The sequence below is a fragment of the Bufo gargarizans genome, chromosome 1, assembly GCF_014858855.1.
Source record: "Bufo gargarizans isolate SCDJY-AF-19 chromosome 1, ASM1485885v1, whole genome shotgun sequence".
In the NCBI taxonomy this organism is placed as follows: domain Eukaryota; kingdom Metazoa; phylum Chordata; class Amphibia; order Anura; family Bufonidae; genus Bufo; species Bufo gargarizans.
The window spans coordinates 585723398-585744091 of NC_058080.1; the positions used below are offsets into that span (position 1 = coordinate 585723398).

General features: G+C 42.2%; 1 protein-coding gene across 2 annotated transcripts in view; it reads right to left on the reverse strand.

The window, feature by feature from the left end:
- NOS1 (nitric oxide synthase 1) overlaps window positions 1–20694 on the reverse strand; it is a 120353-nt gene that overhangs the window by 46584 nt on the left and 53075 nt on the right. For both annotated transcript variants that reach the window (XM_044290759.1, XM_044290766.1), the window contains exons 9-17: window positions 20065–20239; window positions 17700–17801; window positions 14419–14613; window positions 12027–12112; window positions 11792–11936; window positions 8778–8882; window positions 8502–8560; window positions 6350–6466; window positions 5930–6104 (exon numbers count right to left, since the gene is read on the reverse strand). In XM_044290759.1, coding sequence (XP_044146694.1) covers window positions 5930–6104; window positions 6350–6466; window positions 8502–8560; window positions 8778–8882; window positions 11792–11936; window positions 12027–12112; window positions 14419–14613; window positions 17700–17801; window positions 20065–20239 — 1159 coding nt within the window. The remainder of the gene's footprint in view (window positions 1–5929; window positions 6105–6349; window positions 6467–8501; window positions 8561–8777; window positions 8883–11791; window positions 11937–12026; window positions 12113–14418; window positions 14614–17699; window positions 17802–20064; window positions 20240–20694) is intronic.

The window sequence follows — 20694 nt, forward strand, 5'->3', positions numbered from 1 at the left end:
CGAACATAGTGATGTCCACTGGCGCCATATTGTTTTGCATTGCACTGAACTTTGACCCATGACACACACATCAGGTGGGACAGGACAGCCAATTGAGACGTTTCAGCACATGGACACACCCCCACCCTATAACAGAACCCGATCTGGCAGCCATTTTACATTCTGTGTTTTGCCAGTGTAGGGAGTATTGTGTTGTGCAGCAGTTGTGTGCGGTTCTGCTGCGATACCGCAGCTAGATAGAGGGACAAATGCTATTGGAATAACTAATTGCAACTTGTGTGATATACCTGTTGCCCCAAATAAAACTGATTGAGGGGTGTGATATACCTATAGTATACTTTGTAACATAGAAAGTATATTATAGTGCATTTGTATTGTGCAGAAGTTGTGTGCGGTTCTGCTGTGATACCGCAGCTATATAGAGGGACACATGCTATTAGAATAACTAATTGCAACTTGTGTGATATACCTGTTGCCCCCCAAAAAACTGATTGAGGGGTGTGATATAACTATAATATACTTTGTAACATAGAAAGTATATAGTGCATTTGTATTGTGCAGCAGTTGTGTGCGGTTCTGCTGCAATACCGCAGGTATATAGAGGAACAAGCGCTATTTGAACAACTATTTGCAATGGGTGTAATATACCTGTTGCCCCCCAAAAAAACGGATTGAGGGGTGCAATATACCTGCTTCCACAAAATACTGATTAAGGGGTTTGATATACCTGCTTCTGCAAAGTAATGATTGAGGGGTTTGATATACCTGCTTCCACCAAATATTAAATGATGCCTGCTCTATACCTGCTTCCAAAAAATACTGATTGAGGGGTGCGATATACATGCTTCCACCAAATATTGATTAAGGGGTTCTATATGCCTGCTTCCACAAAACACACACTGAGGGGTGCAATATACCATCTTCCACAAAATACTGAATAAGGGTTTTTTATATACCTGCTTCCACAAAATACAGGTTGAGGGGTGCGATATACCTGCTTCCACCAAATATACCTGCTTCCACCAAATATGGATTAAGGGGTTCTATATACCCGTTTCCACAAAATACTGATTAAGGGGATTAAAATACCTGCTTCTACCAAATGCTGATTGAGGGGTGTGATATACCTGCTTCCACAAAATACTGACTAAGGGAATTGATATACTTGCTTCCACCAAATATTGATTGAGGGGTTTGATATACCTGCTTTCACAAAATACTGATTAAGGGGATTGATATCCTGCTTCCACAAAATATTGATTGAGGGGTGTGATATACCTGCTTCCACAAATACTGATTAACTGGTTTGATATGCCTGCTTCCACAAAATACTGATTAAGGGGTTTGATATACCTATTTCTACAAAATACTGATTGAGGTGTGCGATATACCTACTTCCACCAAATATTGATTAAGGCGTTCTATATACCTGCTTGCACAAAATACTGATTAGGGGATTGATATACCTGCTTACACAAAATATTAAGGGGTTCTATATACCTGCATCCACAAAATACAGATTGAGGGGTGTGATATGCCTGTTTCCACAATAACTGATTTAGGCCTCTTTCACAGTACCGTTTTTTTTTCCGTTTTGCGGGCCGTTTTTTGCGTTCCGTGTACAGTCCGTATACGGAAACATTCATTTCAATGGTTCCGCAAAAAAACTGAATGTACTCCGTATTTCCGTTTTTTCCGTTCCGTTGAAAGATAGAACATGTCCTATTATTGCCCTCAAATCACGTTCCGTGGCTCCATTCAAGTCAATGGGTCCACAAAAAAAATTGAACATATACGGAAATTCTCCATACTCTTCTCTTTCCATCACTCTGGTACAAGTTGATCTTGGTCTCATCTGTCCATAGGATGTTGTTCCAAAACTGTGAAGGCTTTTTTAGATGTTGTTTGGCAAACTCTAATCTGGCCTTCCTGTTTTTGAGGCTCAACAATGGTTTACATCTTGTGGTGAACCCTCTGTATTCACTCTGGTTAAGTCTTCTCTTGATTGTTGACTCTGACACACATACACCTACCTCCTGGAGAGTGTTCTTGATCTGGCCAACTGTTGTCAACGGTATTTTCTTCACCAAGGTCATCCACCACAGTTGTTTTCCATGGTCTTTTGGTGTTGTTAAGCTCACTGGTGTGTTTCTTCTTTTTAAGAATGTTCCAAACAGTTGTTTTGGCCACGCCTTATGTTTTTGCTATCTCTGGGTTTGTTGTGTTTTATCACCCTAATGATGGCTCGCTTCACTGATAGTGACAGCTATTTGGATCTCATCTTAAGAGTTGACAGCAACAGATTCCAAATGCAAATAGCACATTTGAAATTAACTCTGGACCTTTTATCTGCTCATTGTAATTGCGATAATGAGGGAATAACACACACCTGGCCATGGAACAGCTGAGAAGCCAATTGTCCAATTACTTTTGGTCCCTTAACAAGTGGGAGGCATTCCTACACCGTTCACCTGATTTGGATGTAAATACCCTCAAATTAAAGCTGACAGTCTGCAGTTAAAGCACATCTTGTTTGTTTCAATTAAAATCCATTGTGGAGGTGTATAGAGCCAGAAATGTTAGAATTGTGTCCATGTCCTAATATTAATGGACCTGACTGTACCTGCTTCCACAAAGTACTGATTGAGGCCTGCAATACACCTGTTTCCACAAAGTACTGATTATTGAGATTGATATACCTGCTTCAACCAAATATTGATTGAGGCTTGTGATACACCTCCTTCAACAAAATATTGATTAAGGGGTTTGATATACCTGCTTCCACAAAATACTGATTAAGGGGTTTGATATACCTGCTTCCACCAAATATTGATTGAGGCCTGCGATACACCTGCTTCCACAAAATACTGATTAAGGGGATAGATATTCCTGCTTGCACCAAATATTGATTGAGGGCTGCGATACACCTGCTTTCACAAAATACTGATTAAGGGGTTTGATATAGCTGCTTCCACAAAAATACAGATTGAGGGGTGCGATATACCTGCTTCTACCAAATATTGATTAAAGGGTTTGATATACCTGCTTCCACAAAATACAGATTGAGAGGTGCGATATACCAGCTTCCCCCAAATATTGATTAAGGTGTTCTATATAATACTGATTGAGGGTAGCGATATACCTGCTTCCACAAAATACAGATTGAGGGGTGCGATATACCTGCTTCCACCAAATATTGATTGAGGCCTGCGATACATCTGCTGACACAAAATATTGATTAATGGGATTAATATACCTGTTTCCACCAAATACTGATTGAGGCCTGCTATATACCTGCTTCCACAAATACTGCTCTTCTCTGGTGACTTTGGCACACAGTCATTTTGAAAATGACAGGCAGAAGAAAAGGCAGGCCATTGGAGAAGGTGTGTGCGATTATGTCAAAGGACGCACCAGAGTTGGTTGAGTGGTTCACTCAGCCTTCCGCTTCTGCACGTCCTTATTCTCTGTATCTGCTCATCCTCCTCACTCTCTGCTGTGTGCACCCCCAAAGAAACCACCACCATAGCCCCTCCACTCGAGTCAGAGGAATTGATTTCTCATCCATTCCCAGACCTTACCGATGCAGAGCCATTCTTGGCATTGGATGAGGAAGAGGAGGTAGCAACGGCCGCCACCCAGAGGTCTGACGACAGTACCCAGATCAGCCCAAGGAGGTTGGTCCCCGTTGTTGCTGCCTACTCCGAGATCTCTAATGTCAGTGGTGGTAACGGTGACGATGATGACGTGCAGAAACGTTCAGTTAGCGACTACCTGTACGAACTCTGCAGCAGGACAGGTTCTGGGGAGCTTGGTTTCTTTTCACCGCGCCAGTGGCTGCTCATGTGCGACGCATGCAATGCGGCCATTTGATGAGATGACCAAACTGGTCAGTCGCAGCCAGGGTGCCATCAGTGACATTGTACCTTACGCCTTCTTTCTGGAGAGTGTATTGCATTGTGTCATTGATCAAGCCATTGAGGAGCAGAAGGATGAGGAATGCACAATGCTGAATGAATTCCCAGGGGGGACTACTCCATCTGAAACAAGTCAGCAGGAGTATGAAGAGGAGTCAGAGAAGGATGGTGGCTGGGGGGGGGAGGAGAAGGAGGAGCAAGAAGAGCAGGTTTTGAGGGGGACTTTAAACTTTTCGGGGATCCCTGGTGTTTTCCGTGGCTGGGGGGAGGAGACCGAGGACGATATTCTCCTGGGTGACGAGCAGGAGCCAGGGAGCTACACTGCTTCCAATTTAGTGCAAATGGGGGCCTTCATGCTTCAGTGTTTGAAGAGGGACCCCTGTATAAAAAGCATAAAGGGCAAGGACCAGTACTAGGTGGCAACATACTTAGACGCCCGGTACAAACAAAAAATGGCGGACATGTTACCAGCATCACAGACGGCTGTCAGAATGCAGCATTTCAAGGCCTTGCGGCGAGAGATGCTGCATTCTGCTGTTGTGGGCGCTGGCAGAGAATTTTCCACCCACAGCTAAAGAGGTGCGGGTACCAATCTGGCGGTTTGAAGATGTGTTGGTCACTTCGGATATGAGGTCATTCTTTCAGCCAACCCATCGACAGCCGCCCTCTGGATCCAGCCTCAGGGAACTCCTAGACCAACAGGTGCCCGTCTACATCGGGTTAACGGCCGATGTGGACGCTCTGAGAGGCGAGGTACCCCTTGACTACTGGGTGTGCAGGCTTGACCTGTCACCAGAGCTGGCACAATTTGCCATGGAACTCTTGGCTTGCCCCTCGTCGAGTGTCCTGTCCAAAAGGACATTCAGCGCAGCAGGGGGGATTGTGACTGATAAGTGCGCTCGCCTAGCTCACGACAGTGTGGAGACCTGTGATGACCACGTGTAACTGAATTTCCTCATGCCAACCCACACATATCCGCCACCACCCAGAACAAAGAATGGTCCTTGTCTTACTCCAGTGGCCTACAGTAAAAATTCTATCCAGTGACCGCCTAATGTACCTCCAGCCACATAATCAATTCATAAAAATTTTTCTGTTAGGTTAATGTCTAATTTTTAGGGCCTGTACTGGTCTACAGTAACATTTTTATCCAGTGACCACCTAATGTACCTCCAGCCACATAATCACTTGTTCTTTTCTGTCAGGTAAATGCCTAATTTTTGGGGCCTGTAGTCCAGTAACGTACAGTAAAATTGTTATCCTGTGACCGTCTAATGTACCTCCAGCAGCCACATAATCACTTGTTCTTTTCTGTCAGGTGAATGCCTAATGTTTTGGGCCTGTACTCCAGTAACGTACAGTAAAATTTGTATCAAGTGACCTCCTAATGTACCTCCAGCCACATAATCACAAATTCTTTTCTGTCAGGTAAATGCCTATTGTTTGGAGCCTCTACTCCAGTGACCTACAGTAAAATGTTAATCCAGTGACCGCCTAATGTACCTCCAGCCACATAATCACAAGTTCTTTTCTGTCAGATGAATGCCTAATTTTTGGGGCCTGTACTCCCGTGGCCTAAAATAAACATTTTCTAGGCTCCAGCAGGGCACATTTTTGAGTTTCCCTTTTACACATAAAAATGGCCCCTGATTAAAATACATATTTTTTGTGGGAATTTTTGCCATTGATCCCCCTCTGGTATGTCACGGTCCATGTTGTGGGACTATTCGTGCACTTCTAGTAAGTATTTGGTAGCTGCAAATATGACCTGAAGGTTTTTTTAGGTTCGCCATTAAAGTGACTGGGGCGCGCCACGAACACTCGGTTACACTAAATGTAACAGTTTGCCGATATGGCACCCTGAAGTTCCTGATGGCAGCGCTAAAGATGCTCTAATTTTATTTAGCATGAACCACTGGGATAAATTTGATGCACATAGTCTACTTCTAAGATGTAAAAGTTTTAGACAATAATAATTAATCTAATAATACATACAGCAAACATTACATTACCTTGAATACTTTTTTAGCCCACGTTCTGAATGATTCCTCTTGTCCACAGAGTTCGTCCCCTTCCCCCATTTTTAAGATTCGCTCTCCCCCCATCTCTTCCAGCAGAGTATCCACAGCTCGGGCAAAGGCACAGAAATGAGGGTAAGCTCTTGAACCAAGTCCAAAGACTGAGAATCTACAGTAAAGTAAAAGTAAAAAAAAAAAAAAAACACAAGAACACAAACTGTAGTGCTGTAAAAGTACTCAAATACAGTAAGTAGAATTGGCTCATATGGAGTAGGTTTCTGTTACATAGCATAGGTAGTTATATATTTGGTGAGATACATAGATAGACAGATAGGTGATAGATAGATAGATAGATAGATAGATAGATAGATAGATAGATAGATAGATAGAAGTAGCAACAAATCTAAACCTTACCTAACATTGGCTAAGGGACCTGCACTTCCAAAATTATCTCTAGGACCTGTTTCATCTCCAGATGACTTTCGAGCATCAGCATAGGAAGACACACTGTTAAATCGTACCTTGTAACTCCTAAAAGACAAGATATATTCTTAATAGTTTGAAGTCAATGTTGAATACTGTCTATATGTATGTGCTAAACCGCCGTGCAAGGAAAGAAGCGTAATAGTGCCCTATAGTTTTACTATATTGATCTATTGCTTTGCATCATTCTTACTGACACAATTCTTGGTCACAGCCTAGTAATATTCAGATTAGCTAGGCTGGCTAAATTATCTATGAAACCTAATTAACATGATTTGTGATACATATATCAAGAAACTGTCTCTTCACCACACATCACAATTTGACAGCTCTTCCTATACTACCCAAGGGGAAATACAGTGACTGTCATTATGTGTAAGTTACACATTCTGTATATTAAACATATGATGAGATGAAAGCTCTTCAGGTACAAATATTGTAATGTGTAATGGCATTCTGATACAAGTGCTCTACCTACTGGAAGTGCATTAAAGAGGACCTTTAAACTCTCCTGACATGTTAGTTTTTAGCAACCACTTGGATTCCCCATGTAATAATTCTGGAGCTTCTGTTCTTATGATTCTATGTTGTGCCATTGCAGTACCCCAGTGGAAAGGGTTATCTGCAATTGTTTGGTAATGTACTGTACTGAAATGTTATGTTATGTTATGTTATACACTGCTATGTAATGTGACACACCCAGTATGCTGAAGCATGAGTCAGGCATGGCCAGAGTTAACTATCCTGGCCCAGGCCTCTCTGGAGCTTAGGGTGTAGGCTGGCCCTTCCCCCTATTTCCAGGAGAAGATTCTAGTTGTGCTAGGAGAAGGCAGTGGTAGGGAAGGTCTGGAGAAGACAGGGAGCAACCAGTATGTGCTTCTCTTCTCAGGCATTCAGCTTCAATGATTCAGAAAACGAACAGATCCTTGTGTGTCCTCCACTGCTATCAGAGAGCGAGAGAGACAGAGAGAAGAATTGGAGAAGTTTCATGGCTACAGCCTGAGAGTCAGCAAGGCAATCAGTGTAAAGCTTTCCTAGGCCATGATGCAGTGCAGGGATAATGAGTTAAGACACCCTGCACAATTTAGGTATGATTTGGCCAGTTGCATTATTGGATATGCAGCTGTGAAAAATGAAAGGTGGAATTTGATTGGTTGCTATAGGCAAGCCAGTTCTACTTTACACCAGTTTGATAAATGACCCCATATGAATATATATCCAGCAATCAGCAATGAAGGTCCAGGTGGGTGTTACACCCCTGCACAGCCTAACAAGGGCAGCACTGATTGGATAATGTCAGACTGTGCAGAGACACACCCACAACTGGTAACATCCATCTGGACCTTCATTGAAAACTGCTAGTACTTCCTTTAAAACTTCTAGCTGGAATAATAAATTAATGGCAGATCACAGAGTCATACAAAAAGATGCTCCAGAATTATTGTAAGGGGTATGCAAATAGTTACTAAAATAGACATGTCAGGAGAGTTTACAGGTCCTCTTTAAACTTATGCTGTTCCACCTTACTTTCAGTGACCTTGGCATTTTGCTATTATTTGTTGGAACCCATTTACTTATTCACACACACATGTTCAAAGCTGGTAAAAATGACGTGAAAACACCACCAAAAAACCTGACAATTTTCACTAAAATGTTATGTGAGATCAGCCTATAGAAGTTTGCAAGAATTAAAAAAAAATCTTCTAAGAAAGCCCAATTTAGTAAAAAATTACAAATTGGGCTCTTTGTCCACATCAACCACTGTCAGTGCAGCTTTGGTTTTCTGTAGCAGTTTGGTTTCTGTGGGCAACATGGACCGTTTTTATGTTTAGAAAGAGTTAATTCTCGCTAACAGTGGAATCCCAAACTATGAGAAATTTTAAACCCACCACAGTCCTCCTGTAAAGGTCCCCAATATATGACCACAATGTAATGGTACTTGGATACAAGGTAAACCCTGCCCCTTATGTAATTTTCCTGGTGGGACAGTCAGTATAAATTTTGACTTTTGGCAGGTATGAGTTTTGATCAATCAGCGCCCTGGGGCCCGGGCATTTGCCTCTTCAGCTTAACGTTAACTCACGTTCTCTCCTCCATGTTAGAATTAGGATGCCTCATCTCCATCAGGGCACAGCCAAATTTCTATAGGAGAGGAAGAAAAACTATTTTATATGAATTATAAATTATGTGGTAATACATAACCCAAACAGTCCCCAAATATGATATACCTCAGATAGGCATTTATTGGTTAATGTATACATAGATGACAACGTATATTATTGTATTACATGTAATACAAGAACTCTGCCCTGTATCACATCATCCCTCACAATAAGTACTTTATACATATGCTTCATACCTCTCCATTTTCTGGCGGGTCACCATTTCCAAAAGTGCTGGTCACCACTAGGACAAGAGTTTCATGTTCTAAATGTACAATGTCATACTCTTCCATGGGCGTGGTCTGAAGAGAAATTACATGAAAGCATCCATGAGTCAATGGTGAACAGGAAAAATTGTATGTTTCTTCGTGTAAATGGTCTGTTGTAGTGTTTCTTAGCTCAAGTCCCCAAGTATTCCAAGATGTTAGGGTCACAGACAATAATTATATACCCTATGAAATATTAATAAAATCCCGTTGATGTCAGAAGTTGAGAAACAGTGGTCTAAGATACTGTATTACTATCCAAGGTTAGACATAGGCATAGTTTTTATCTAAAGTCACTTTTGAGAAGCCCTTCTCGCATACTTTACTGCCATAGAGCTTGTTTGATGCACCATAGACTGTCATTATGCTTTTTTTTTTACCCCTTGAAGCAGTACAGCTACTAAAAGGCAGGCTTACATTACAGAGTGTGATATGTCAGGCAAACAGGATTTTTTTTTAGTAGAGAAAGTGTCCTTTCCCTTTCTTTGGTTTGTGGATACTGGAGTGGAGATAAAAGAGAAGGCGCCACTAGGACATTTCAGGGTTTGGCCTGTCTAAAAAGGGCTCTTTAGGTGCCAGCTTATAAGGCTAAGACGGGTGTTACAAATCAAACAAGGCTGCCAGCCTGGGGAAGGACTGGTGAAGTCGGCTTGTTGGAGCCATTATTATTGGTAGGCCTTCACCCTGACAGCTAGGAAAACTATGATGTGTAGCAGTCAGCGCCAGTGGCAGATCCTGTTGCTAAATAAAGCTGGGTGAAAATGTTCTGCTGCGGACTGAAGCTCTGGGTGTGCTGCCATCAGCCCGTCTACCCCCTGGAGATGGCGCTCCTCTTACCTGAACCTGCTACAGCTACACCATGCAGGAGCAGAAAGTACTGGATTAGCAATCTGTAATGGCTATTTACTATTCCTACCATTCACTTACAGAGGACCGTGATTGGCCTTATTTAGAAAAAAATAAAAAAAATTGCTGATGCCTTAGGTATCTTCTCAAATGGCAGGTTTGTTTCATAAAACCCATAAATCCATGTTTCTACTACATGCACATATATGATCTTAATAGATTATCCCACAAATTAATAAATATCGGTGATAATGCACACCATTATTTTAACTATATTAATGCAAAAAAAATAGCTGCTCTCCGGTGTAATGTTCACATTTCTTAGCTTCTTCACATCTAGTTTCTTCAGTGTTTGTGGGCGGGCAGCAGTTTATGTGACAGTCACCTCCATCTCCCAGCAGTAGATTGCAGCCAGCTCTTGCTAAGGGTCCATTCGCACATCCATAGAATGGGTCCGCATCCTTTCCGCAATTCTGAGGAACGGGTGCGGACCCATTCATTCTCAATGGGGACGGAAAGGATGCGGACAGCACACATTGTGCTGTCCGCATCCGCATTTACGGTCCGCGGCTCCGTACTTCTGGTCCGCGGCTCCCCCCAAAAAATAGAACATGTCCTATTCTTGTCCGCTATTTCTATAGGGGTGCCGGCCTGGTGTATTGCGGATCCGCAATACACTTCGGATGTGTGAATGGACCCTAACTCTGCCCCTTTAAATGATGGTTGCATGGAATTGCAGGTTTACCCCATGGTTTCTACATGGGAATGTATCCTTAGGGCTCATTCACACGACCGTACTCATTTTTGCTGACCACAAATTGCGGATTCATAAAACACAGAAACCGGATGTGTGCATTCCGCATTTCGCGGATCTGAGCGTCCTTCTCTATGATAGAAATGCCTATTCTTGTCTTTAAAAATGGATAAGAATAGAATATGTGCTATCTTTTTTGCGGGGCCGTGGAACATAAGGGCGAATCTTTTGTGGCCCTATTGAAATGAATAGGTCTACATCCAATCCGTAAAATTGTGGAATGGATGCGGACATAAACATGCGGTAAGTAACAGATTGCCCACTTTTTACGATGTATTGCCCAGCTCCTTAGAGGGAACATTGCCTCTCAGTATCCTAAGGTCTGTCCTACTGTCTTCCTCCACTGCATAGAAAATAGTCTCTCAAAGCCCTAGCGATTCCACAAATAAATAGCACTATGGTATGTAATGCCCCCCCCTCCCCCCCTTCCAATTTTCTTGCACTTACCCTTATCTGGTCAGTTTTTCCGAAGCGTTATCATGCTAATCTTATACTCTCCTATACCCCTCACTTCCTTTCGCTGACACGTATGGCGGAACGCATGTTGTGCTTGCATCCGCTCCATCATGTATTGCTAATGTACTCGCCCCACACTACTACTGCCACGTAAGTGACGTAATGGTAGCAGCTGGAAGAATGCATAGTAGAGCGCATTGCATTCCTACGATGCTTCAGACAGCCTCACCATCTTGTGGGTTATCATTATGTATGTTCATTCTATCTAGTGTGCAGGGCAGTTTTGATTGGCCGGGCTGTATACAGAAAAGTGCAGTACAGACAGTGGAGTTATAAACACTGGCGAAAGCTTTAGGCGAAACGTACGTTGGGGTTGGAGCTGCCTCATGGTCTGTATTTCCCTTTTTGTTCTGCTGTATATTTTATGTCTTTTTTAGCATTTGGGATTTCTTGCGCATTGTTAGTACTCTTGTACTTTACGTATTTTATCTCTGCTACTTTTAATAGGGCCATGTATACTCTTTCTAAAGAAGGGATTTAAATGAGCTCTTAGCAAGCTTTGTATGCATGCGATTCCCACACCAGACAGTTCCTTTTTGTAAACGACTGCCACCAATTACAGTTTTTTTGGTTTGCCTGATTTTAATATGACTTAATAAAATATCATATTTTTAATACTATACTGGGGTGGGTGTTTTTTCTAGGTGTTAGGTAATCTTATACAAAGCAAACAGTGCTTTCACATCAGTCCACGGATATTTCACTTGACACACTGAATCATTGGATATCTCTACAGGTTCATTAATACAAGAAATACAGCAGGTATTACCTTGGCATCAAAGGCATGCTTGAATATTTCACATAATGTTTTTGCATAGCATTCAGATTTGCCGGTTTCAGTCGCATATAGGATTGTAGCTTTAACTCTTTTTGCCATTGCTTGCCCCATTAATTTGGCTGAAAATTTAACTGCCCTGTAATAGGAACATAGCAGATGCTGAAATACATTACAGGCACAGGACGCAGCGGCCATTCTCGGACACTAGACTGAAATAACTACTCACTTGGCCAACTTTTTGAATCCAATGGCTCGTTTCTTAGTTGGAGTCCCATTCACTCCTTTCCAAACATGAGTGTTCCAGGGGTCAGGCTGCACGTGACAAAATATAGATGTATATTGTCATTTTTCATGCAATATCACTTATTACACTGTACAGGAATATATATATATAAGCCACCACCTCATGAGTGATACATTTCTGCTATTTTCTTCACTGTTTCATAAGGGTACTGCTATGATTATCGACTGCCAATGAACGGCATGCTAGTCTAAATGGAAATTCACCCTGCGTTCAATGTATACATTCGGCAGGACAGTTTGATGCGTATGGTCAATCGTGTGCAACTGTACGCCAATGCAATTACAATCTACTGCACCTGACAGTGTGGCGGTATACAGCAATAAAACCACCAGCGATTATCAAATGACTTACATACATATACTAAGGGAAATAATGCTTAGGGCCTTTCACAAAAGCAGATGCATGCGGGTAATCTGCTGCGTGAAAGAGAGCCAAGCCCCGCTCCGGAAAGAGTGCCAAGCCACGTTCCGGACAGCAGACACACGTTTGATAATGCTCCGTGCCTCTCTGATATTTTTACTACAAAATCACAGTGAGATAAAGTTGTCACTGTGGTTTTGTAGCAAAAAGATCACAGAGAGGTAAAGAGAATTATCAATCATGTTAATGCTCCGTGTCTCTGCTGTCCGGAGCGGGGCTTGGCTCTCTTTCACGCAGTGGATTACCCGCAAGGCATACGCTTGTGTGAAAGAGCCCTTAAACCTGGAGGACCTGTAACCACTCCTGACATGTCTGCTTTAGTAAATATTTGCACCCCCCTTGCATCTATTTTTAAGACTCCACGATGTGCCATTCTTTCATTATTCCTGATAAAGAAGTATATTAATGAATTGCCAGCAGCCTGTCATAAAGGTCCAGATGGGTGTTACCAGCCGAGGGTGTGTCCCCGTACAGTTTGACACTGGCAGCATCTGGGCCTTTATTGCAGACTGCTGGCAGTTTATTCATGAACTGCTAGCAGGAATAATAAAGGAATGGCACAAGAATAGATGCTCCAAAATTGTTATTATACAGGGAGTGCAATTAGTTACTTGAACAGCCATGTCAGGAGAAGAGACAGATCTTCCTAAAGCTAGCCTTCCATATTGATGTGAGCCTAACCCTTCCTTTTTCTGCTGGATCGGTAGACTGTGTAATGTATATGGCGACTAGGGATGAGCAAATCGACTTCAGATGAAACATCCGAAGTCGATTCACACAATACTTCGTTTGAATACTGTACGGAGTGAGCGTTCCGTACAATATTAGAATGTATTGGCTCCTATGAGCCGAAGTTATTACTCGTGAAACTTCACATAATAACTTCAAAAATCTGTTTCTACTGTAAAAAAACATTTCTCAAACTCGGGTTCGGTTCCAAGTTGTACCTTAGTATTATGCGAATCAACTTCGGATGTTTCATCCGAAGTCGATTCGCTCATCCCTAATGGTGACCTCCCAACTCTTCCAAGACATGTGCCGTCATAGGATTTCAACATGCCAGACTGACCAGAAAAGTCCACTAGTGGCTTTCTCCCCTCTCCTCTCAGAACTTATACCCACTCTGCTAAGGATATGTCAGTATTTCTGAATACAAATCTTGTAAACTTTAGCAGAAAACAGCAAGAAAACAAGTTTTGTTTTGGGCCAAAATTTGCTACTTTTGAGCTTCCCCCACCACCTTTACTGCTTTTACAAATATTGGGTGTGTCATGGGCGCAAGGAGGCGGCCATATTCAGGAGCTCTTCAGCCCAACTCATTTAAGCCGAATGCACACGGCCATGGAACACGGATGTGAGTGGTCTGTGGTATCCCGGCCTGGTATCATGCTGACAGCAGGAGCGCACGGCGTCATTGGTTGCTATGACGCGGTGCGCTCCTGCTGTCAGCAGAATGCCAGGCCGGGATACCACGGACCGCTCATGTCCGTGTTCCACGGCCGTGTGCATACATAATGTGCACCAAAAAACTGGCGCATGTTACACCAGAAATCTGCGGTAGCTCCCTTGCTGATGTAGATTTCTTTTTCTGGTGCATGGGACCAGCAGGCTTTATCCAGATTTTGGAACACTTACAAGTGCGTCATGTTTTTTGTCATAATACTGTAGTTATAACCCAGATGATTTAGTGCCGGACAAAGTACTAGGATCCTGATCACAGTACATATGTACTAAGCCAGGGATGCTCAAACTGTGGCCCTCTATCTGTTTTAGAACTACAACTCCCAGCATGTCCAGCGAGTCTATAGCTATCAGGGTATGTTGGGAGTTGTAGTTTTGCAATAGATGGAGGTCCACAGGTTGGGCATCCCTGTACTAAGCAAAATCATGTTACCTGATATTCAAAGGAAGGTGTCAGACGGTAGTTGAGCATCTCTTGGTGAAATACTGGAGTAATGCTCCCAGACATTGGGGGTACTATCCACACCCAATCAGCAGGACAACCTCCACGACACCGGTACTCGTTTTCCATATGCTTAATAAATGACTCTGTGGCAGAGTGATGATCTACAATGGTTACTTTATCACTCTGAGGAAAGAAGAACAACTGATTATGATAAAAGAATATCCTCCTTTGCATGATTATAGAAACTGTATCTGGTATTGTACCTTAACCCTTTCAAGACTATGATTTTTCGTTTTTACGATTCGTCCCTATCTTTTTTTCCTGCTCACATAGCCATATAAGGGATGTTTTTTGAGGGACAAGTTGTACTTTCTAATAGCATCATTTAATGTTGCATACAATGTAGTGGGAAGCTGCAAATAATTTTTACATTGGGTGGAATTGAAAAAAAAATGCAATTCCGCCATAATTTAATTTTATTTTTATGGCATTCCCTATGTGGTAAAATGACCTGTTACCTTTATTCTTTCGGTCAATACGATTACAGCAATACCAAATTTTTATAGATTCTCTTGGGTTTTAATATTTTAAAAAAACAGCACCATTATCTGACCCCCATTATTTTTATAAAGTTACACCTACGGAGCTAAGTCATGATTCATTTTTTGTGTAGTTTTATTAATACAATTTTGGAGTTTATATGAATTTTTGAGAACTTTTTACAAACCGGATTCCAAAAAAGTTGGGACACTATACAAATTGTGAATAAAAACTGAATGCAATGATGTGGAGGTGCCAACTTCTAATATTTTATTCAGAATAGAACATAAATCATGGAACAAACGTTTAAACTGAGAAAATGTACCATTTTAAGGGAAAAATATGTTGAATCAGAATTTCATGGTGTCAACAAATCCCCAATAAGTTGGGACAAGGCCATTTTCACCACTGTGTGGCATCTCCCCTTCTTCTTACAACACTCAACAGACGTCTGGGGACCGAGGAGACCAGTTTCTCAAGTTTAGAAATAGGAATGCTCTCCCATTCTTGTCTAATACAGGCCTCTAACTGTTCAATCGTCTTGGGCCTTCTTTGTTGCACCTTCCTCTTTATGATGCGCCAAATGTTCTCTATAGGTAAAAGATCTGGACTGCAGACTGGCCATTTCAGTACCCGGATCCTTCTCCTACGCAGCCATGATGTTGTGATTGATGCAGAATGTGGTCTGGCATTATCTTGTTGAAAAATGCAGGGTCTTCCCTGAAAGAGATGACGTCTGGATGGGAGCATATGTTGTTCTAGAACCTGAATATATTTTTCTGCATTGATGGTGCCTTTCCAGACATGCAAGCTGCCCATGCCACACGCACTTATGCAACCCCATACCATCAGAGATGCGGGCTTCTGAACTGAGCGTTGATAACAACTTGGGTTGTCCTTGTCCTCTTTGGTCCGGATGACATGGCGTCCCAGATTTCCAAAAATAACTTTGAATCGTGACTCGTCTGACCACAGAACAGTCTTCCATTTTGCCACACTCCATTTTAAATGATCCCTGGCCCAGTGAAAACGCCTGAGCTTGTGGATCTTGCTTAGAAATGGCTTCTTCTTTGCACTGTAGAGTTTCAGCTGGCAACGGCGGATGGCACGGTGGATTGTGTTCACTGACAATGGTTTCTGGAAGTATTCCTGAGCCCATTCTGTGATTTCCTTTACAGTAGCATTCCTGTTTGTGGTGCAGTGTCGTTTAAGGGCCCAGAGATCACGGGCATCCAGTATGGTTTTACGGCCTTGACCCTTACGCACAGAGATTGTTCCAGATTCTCTGAATCTTCGGATGATGTTATGCACAGTTGATGATGATAGATGCAAAGTCTTTGCAATTTTTCGCTGGGTAACACCTTTCTGATATTGCTCCACTATCTTTCTGCGCAACATTGTGGGAATTGGTGATCCTCTACCCATCTTGGCTTCTGAGAGACACTGCCACTCTGAGAAGCTCTTTTTATACCCAATCATGTTGCCAATTGACCTAATTAGTGTTAATTGGTCTTCCAGCTCTTCGTTATGCTCAAATTTACTTTTTCCAGCCTCTTATTGCTACTTGTCCCAACTTTTGGGGGATTTGTTGACACCGTGAAAATTTGAATCAACGTATTTTTCCTTTAAAATGATACATTTACTCGGATTAAACGTTTGATCTGTCATCTACGTTCTATTACAAATAAAATATTGACATTTGCCATCTCCACATCATTGCATTCAGTTTTTATTCACAATTTGTATAGTGTCCCAACTTTTTGGGAATCCGGTTTGTATTAAATTTTTTTAAATCTGCAATTTCAATGTTTTTTTTTCTGTTACAACGTTCACCGTACTTGATAAATACATTTTGGGACGCACCAGTGCAAATGATGTTTATTATTTTATTATTTTTAAAAAAAATTAAATATCGGGTGATATGATTTGTTATATTTATATTTTATATTTTTACACTTATTTTAAGTCCCCCTAGGGGACTTGACCTTTGTGATCATTAGATCATTTCTCCCATAGACTGCAATTAATTACTTTTGTATCCTATGGGAGCTTACGGTAATTATGTTCATATGGAGCCTTGCCACAGGCAGGGATTCATAGGAACTATCGCTGTGGTAGCTTCTGATCCTTTAGATGGCTCTAGGCTACCACAGGGAATGAACAGCTCCCCCAATCTCAGCATGGGAGTATTGTTCAGTCCATGAAAGCGTAACACTCCCGGTCAAAGCCGCCTCAAATGCCATGGTCATGACTGAGCACGTCATTTGAGAGGTTAAATGTCTGTGATTGGCATTATTGCTGATCATAGACATTAGCTCCGGGTGTCTGCTGTTTAAAACAGCAGAGCTCAAAAGCTATGCCACCTGTTCCGCTTCTGGGCGGGTGCCATATTTAAAGACCCGACTCCTGAGGTCAGGAAGGGGTTAACCTTATTTAAGTGAGTGGAAAGGAGTGACGCTGTTTATGCAACATTAGTTAAAGAGCACCTAGCGGCAGGATCAACCCTATTACACTAGCATGCTGCTTGGTAGAATGGATCCTGCTGATTAAAATGATGCCTTTCTTGTGAAAATCAGTTGCCGCATTCCCAATAGTGTTGATCCTGCTGACAGGTGCTCTTTCACATAATTGGACTATATTCAGCTCGTCATATGTAGACCCAAACTGATATAGTGGTGATTGTGAATTTCCTTACATCATGCCTGGAATTTACGTAATTATGACATTACCTGATAACTGTATAGAACTGCAATATTAATTTCCACCAAAGCTTGGTCTTTCCATAGTGAAGACATTTTTCTTGTGTCCAAGTTCATTCTTTTGGCGACTTCCTGCAGGAAACAGTTGCACTAAATAAGATCTGCCTGAACGATAAACTATAAGATATTCAGCACAATGCGCCAGGATTACTTTAGCGTACGTGAATAATAACATTACTCCATTTCTTCAGTCTGAGGGGGGTCTTCATTCCAGATAAAGTGCAGTTTTCTCTTAAAGGCTGATATTAGTTGTGGGATTTACAGCACTTTGCCATCAACAAATAATGAAAATATTCTGTATGTGCACAAAGATCAGCTGGTGCCAAACTACAACTCCCAGCATGCTCCATTTACTTCTACTGGAGTTTAGAGAACAGCAAACGAAGTGTGCATGCTGGGAGTTGTAATTGTACAACAGCTAGAGTGCTGGAGCTTGCGGACCTCTGTTCACACCATGTTTCACATACATCTGGAAGGCATCGGGGCAGGGGCGCACCACCAATGAGGCCAGGTGAGGCGATCGCCTCAGGCAGCACCAGGTAGGGGCAAGAGAGGGGGGCAGCCGAAGGGCCATGGGCTGAAAGGAAGGGGCTAGGTTAAGAAATTGGCACTGGGGAGGGTGGGGCGCCATTTCGGTTTTTGCCTCAGGCAGCAGAAAGGCTGGGGGCACCCCTGCATCTAGGCATAGGACTTAATCCACTTCCATGGCCCAGAGACATACAGTATTTGGCTGGTTTATACTACATCTTTACTGAAAAGCATACAGTGGTTGCCTACATTTTCCAGTAGGACAGCACATCGCATAAAAATCATGTATTTTAAGGTATACATGATTTGGAAGTCAAAAGCAGTACTAGGCAGCTGTCAAAGAATATAGTAACAATATAAAAAAAAAAATCTAATTTGAATTCATTTTTTTAAATTGTTTTTATATTTTCTATACAATTAAAGGGGTTTTCCACGAAAAGTCGCCGACCTCTCTAGTGGCCAGAAACGCTGGCGCACACATAGGCTGGTGCTTTTTTTCTATAGAGTGCAAGCATGGCCATCAATGCTGGATTTTAGGGTGGTCGTAACCGCTGGATATGAGAAAAATGACTATGTGATGGAAAAATGAATGGAGCCAGCAAAGGAGGCAATATGGACAATCACAATACATTAGTAAGTGCCTTGTATTCACTTTCTCTACATAATAAATGCCACTTGTTGAAGTGAGACAACCCCTTTACCCCCCAAGATAGGTCATTGATATCAGATCAGTCATGTCTCACTCCCAGATAACTGTTCAAAATGACTGTGGCGCTCTGGTGAACTCTCTGGCCTCTTCCTCAACCTGCGAGGTCATGTCCATTAGTCATATTGTCTTTGTGCAGCTCAATCCAATTGCAATACCGAGTACAGCCACTATACAATGTATGTATACTACGAAGAGACAGCCGCACTTGTCTGGGTGCTGTGGGGCCTACAAACCGCTGATTGACAAGGATGCCAGGAGTTGGACCCCCACTGATCTGGTATTGATAACCTAGCCTCAGGATAGGTCATTAATATGAGTCCCAGAAAACCCCTTTAAAGCATCCCTCCAGTTCAAGAAAATAAAAATCCCATTATCAGGGAAACAAGGAGAACATTTGCCTGGTGACCTCCTTTTCAGCTGCAGGTCCGTCAATTTCCAGGCTCCTCTTCTGTCATCCAAGATGGCTCCAATGTAACTCAGACTACCTGAGGCACGCTGCGTATTGGTAGTCCAAGACTCCTCCCGCTTGTCCAGCCCTGCTGTTGGATTGGTCAAGCACTGCTCACATGAGCTGTATTCGCCAATCCAAGGGCCGCAGAAAGTGCCTTGGGCTACCAAACACACAGTATGCCACGGCAGTCTGAGAAGTGGTGCGGCCATCTTGGATGGCAGAAGAGGACTCTGGGAATTGATTGATCTGCAGCTAAAACTATGAAAAGGAGGTCACTGTGTCATTGTTCTGTTCATTCCCCAGTTAATGTGAATTGTGGGTTATAAAGGATTTCCAGAGAAGACATTCATTAGCCGCAAGGTACATTTAAACAGCTGGTTTGGTTCTCAAAACCCTATTGTCCACAAGGTATCACGTTGTCAATATTTCCAAGAGACTATCAGATGGATATGTTAGCACAATAGCTATATTGTGGCTTTAGCTTAACCATTATCTAGCGATTTATTGCACGATTATAGCAAGTTTTTTAGTGTTTTTAACTAATTTTTTTTTTATCTCCAAGGTATTATCAACAGTATAAATATAACCAATTCACTTTCATTATCTGATGCTACCAAAAGGGGGAGCTCTTTACCAGGCCACAGTACCTCCATTATGTTATAGCGTGAGTTATCGCAGTAATCTCGAACTCCAATTTCCGTGCCCATGTACCATCCACTGAAAGGGCAAGCAGTAAACTCCAGGCCTCCGATCTCTAGGAGCAAACTGGACACAGCTGGTAGTCCATACCACTTCAGACTTAGATCTTTGAACCATTCAAACCTGAAGACCAGAATTAGAGAGGACATTGCATCATGGTGCTGTATGTACACACAGGGGGTCGTGTAGAAAATGTGTTGCAATTCCTTATTTTAGGCCCTGTATACAAAGCATTTGACCCTATTGTCAGACGTAGGGTATATACCCAAAAGAGGCTCATCATGGACGTCATACAGTGTCATCTGTCACCCACTGGGATCCATTATAAAAAGAAAAACGTATACCATGCAGTTGAAAAAAAAAGGTTGCAGATGGATAGTAGCCGGACGGACTTTAAAAGGACACTGTTATGGCTAGAGATGAGCGAATTTCATATTTTGAAATTCATTCACACTTTGTTTGGTGGTAAAAGCAGAATTGCGTTATGGATTCCGTTACCACCGACCATAACGCAATTCTCTGATGGAATGCATAACGGAATGCCTTTAGAGGCATTCCGTTATTCATTTCATCACAAT